This window comes from Macrotis lagotis, chromosome 3, assembly GCF_037893015.1.
Source record: "Macrotis lagotis isolate mMagLag1 chromosome 3, bilby.v1.9.chrom.fasta, whole genome shotgun sequence".
Lineage (NCBI taxonomy): Eukaryota > Metazoa > Chordata > Mammalia > Peramelemorphia > Peramelidae > Macrotis > Macrotis lagotis.
Window position 1 is genome coordinate 290,078,116 of NC_133660.1, and position 3,495 is coordinate 290,081,610.

At 35.9% G+C, this 3,495-nt stretch overlaps 1 protein-coding gene across 1 annotated transcript; it reads right to left on the reverse strand.

Annotated features, from left to right (window-relative positions):
- Positions 1 to 2,654: 2,654 nt before the first annotated feature.
- LOC141519470 (olfactory receptor 14I1-like) lies at positions 2,655 to 3,254 on the reverse strand. The gene has a single exon (XM_074231706.1). The coding sequence runs from the start codon at positions 3,252 to 3,254 to the stop codon at positions 2,655 to 2,657; it is 600 nt and encodes a 199-aa protein (XP_074087807.1).
- Between the last annotated feature and the right edge of the window lie 241 nt (positions 3,255 to 3,495).

The window sequence follows — 3,495 nt, forward strand, 5'->3', positions numbered from 1 at the left end:
TAAAAAAGTAGAGGTGTTTTACATTGGAATGTCAAGAGGATGAAGACTCAACTCATGCAACAATTGGACTGACTATCTCTTCTAGGAATGTTATTGTTGGTTTGATTACTATCCCCAAAGATGGAGGAGGAAAATGATTGTGTGTATCTAGGGTTGTTTTTTTTTTAATGTATGTGTGTCTGTGTGTGTTTCTGTGTTTGTTTCTGTGTGTGTGTGTGTGAGTGTGTACAAGGGGAGGTATCAGAGAGGGTAGATGAATAATGAGTACACAGGCCTCAAAACTCAATGAAGATTACCAGTGAAACATCATGGTGGCTCTGTGTTGAGTTACTTGTGGATGGTTTGGGATATCCAAGAACTGGATCACCTAGAGACCATGGACCCAATGTTTGATTCATTGAGCCAAGCAGAAGTGAGAAGCAGTATTCATGGGAAAATACTTGAGGCATGAGAAAAGACAATTAAGAGGCTGATGCAGGAGGAAATTGACCTCACCAGACCTCACACAAAACATTTCATATTATCACATATGTTATATGGATTTCATATATTTCAAAGAGTACAGTCTGATTGTCTTCTCACTTCCAGGGTTCTCTGAATTCAATTACACTTCTACACTGAGACAAAAGAAATGATTGAATGCATTGTAGCCAGAATGTTGATTCTTGTCATTTTAACCATCAGTGTGGACTTACTATATATAAACTGAATTTAGTGAATTAGTGAAGAGTCAGGTGAAAAATAAAAACATAGTGATAACTAAGTAATTGTGGAGTTCCTGCTCATGCAAATAAAATTCTTGCACATGATGGCAAATGAAGGATTATAACTTTCTTTATAGCTAAGTTGAAATGAAAAAAATACGTCATAGGGAATGTGTAATCCAAAGGACTGGAAAATGAAGATTCTTTGGAGAATAACAACATGTTAATTAAGTACTTCTAGTCTAAAAACAAGAGTTAGAGAAAAAAAAGCCCCTGACTCTAGCACTGAACTCATTGAGACAGGAAGGATTTTGTTGTGGGAATTAGCAAATTATTCATTAGATATTAAGTAAAAACCAATAAACCTCAAAGGAGAAGCTACTGAATGATACTGTGAGAGGCTGGAAGTGACAGTGGGAATTGAGTTACATTATTAGGACTCTGCTTATGTGATCCTCACCTGGCTTAAGAGGGCCAATTGTTAAATTTTCAGGGTGATTAATTGCTCCTCAAAAATCACAAATCAGATCTTGATTGGTGGTTTTGTTTGCTGTCTATACTTATACAAATGAGAGAAAAAAGCATTACCAACACAGAATAAACTTAAACATATATTATGGATGATTAATTTGGAGAGTTGGAACACAACATTCAACTTAGATCATTGTATTCCATGGAAACAAAGTAAAGACTAACAGACTGCCTTCTGTTGGGGGTAGGGGGAGGGAAGCAAGATTAGGGGGGAAATTATACAATTCAAAGTAAATAAAATATTACTTTAAAAAAATATGAACATACTGCTTGAACTATCTAGAAATGAAAACTATTGCTGTAAATGCAAAGTTAATCAAAAGAAGGCTTCTCTTCACGAGAAGCTTCAAATTAAATACATTCAAGAAACATTTTTGTATGCAAAAACCTGTCCAAAAAAAAAAAAAACAGAATTTGCTATCAAGGAGTATAGCTTGGTTCTAATTAGTATAAATAATCCCCTAAGGGGCTGCATTTTTAAAATTCACCTCACATATTGCCCTTGGACTAGGACAAACTAAAATATTTTGTATAATTGTAGCTTCAAACTATATGAATTGAAATAAATATGATCACTTCTATATACTCAATATTTTGTCTACTAACCTGGTAGTATGCAAGTGTAAAAGGAATAAGACAATCCACTAGAATAGATAAGAAATTAATTAAGAAATTAATGCTGATTTATATAACAGAAAATTAATCTAATAAAAAAAATCTGAAAAAATGTGAATTGCAAAAATTTAGGTGCAAAGAAGACTATTTCACCTTGAGGGATGAACAAAGATTTTGTTCAAAATCATAGCCTCAGAAACAAATGAAGGGACTATAGTTCTCATATAACCTAGATTCTCATATTTAAAATGGCAAAAATAGGATCAAAGAGTTTGTGATTAAAAAAGTAGCTGGAAGAAACATACTTACACACACATGTGAAAATATGTATATATTGACATATGTATGTGAAAAGATGAATATATCTTCAATACTCAAGGAAAGAAAAGCACAATTCCACAGAAAGATAAATGGATGTAAAAGAAAGGAAGAAGGAAGGATTACTAAAGGGGATAGAAATAGGATAAACATGACGAAGGCTAATTTTGGACAAGATTATCTATTGCTTTTGAGGGGATTGTGTTTTGCTCAACTGATCCTTCCTATGACATGGTTGCCCAAAGTCAGTGGGGCAGCACCATGTCAGTTTCACCATAGACCACAACCACTGGCAGGATGGATTCATATTATGCTAAAATAAATAATGGATTTATTCCATCCTGATAATCTTTCATCTAAAGGATCATTTTCTTGGGTGGCTTTGTTTTAGGTCCCTCTTTTCTCTCCTTTAGACTACCTTAAATATATTCATCATTTTGCATATTCGATAATGCAAACATATAGTTTCCAATTGTGGGGGCAGAGTTATGTTTTCCAGGAGGGGGAATAAATCATCCTCCTGATCATCTTCCTTATGGCAATTGTTATCTGCTTGTTCCTCAGACTATAGATGATGGGGTTCATCAGTGGAGGCAATGCTGTATAGGACAATGCGATTAGAAGATTTTGGACAGGTGACGTGTCAGATATGTCACTGAGGATTGCAAGCGTTATTGAAATGATAAACAACAGGAGAATAATTAGCTGAGGGGAGCAGGTGGAAATGGCCTTGTAGCGCCCTTCCACAGAAGGAATCATGAGGACAGTGGAGAAGATACGAACATATGAAGAAACTAAAATGGTAAAGCAGAATAAGAAAATACATAAACTTGCCAGAAATAATATAAATTCAGTATGAAACACATCAGGGGATAAGACTTTCAATACATGAGGGCCATCACAGAAAAACTGGTGAATCACATTAGATCCTCTGAAGGGCTGGCGGAAGATGTTTCCTGTGTGGGCAGCTGAATAAATGAGCCCACTGAGCCAGGAACCAGATGCTGCCCAGAGACAACGTGCAGGATTCATGATGATGCCATAGTGGAGGGGGTGACAGATGGCCACAAAGCGGTCATACGACATGGCCACAAGCAAAGCAAACTCTGCTGTTATAAAAAATGCAACAAAAAAGATTTGAATAGCACAGTCAAGGATGGACAGAGAATGAATCCCAGACAAAGAACTGACAATAAATTTTGGAAAAGTGACGGAAATGGTACAGACATCCAGAAGTGACAAATTGCTCAGAAAAAATGCATAGGAGAGTGAAGGTGTGAGTCAGTAATAATTGCAGCAATGGTGAGAAGATTCCCTATCAGGGCAG

Excerpts from the sequence above, each read along its gene's own strand:
- LOC141519470 (XM_074231706.1), bottom strand. The coding sequence starts at position 3,254 with ATGTCGTATGACCGCTTTGTGGCCATCTGTCACCCCCTCCACTATGGC.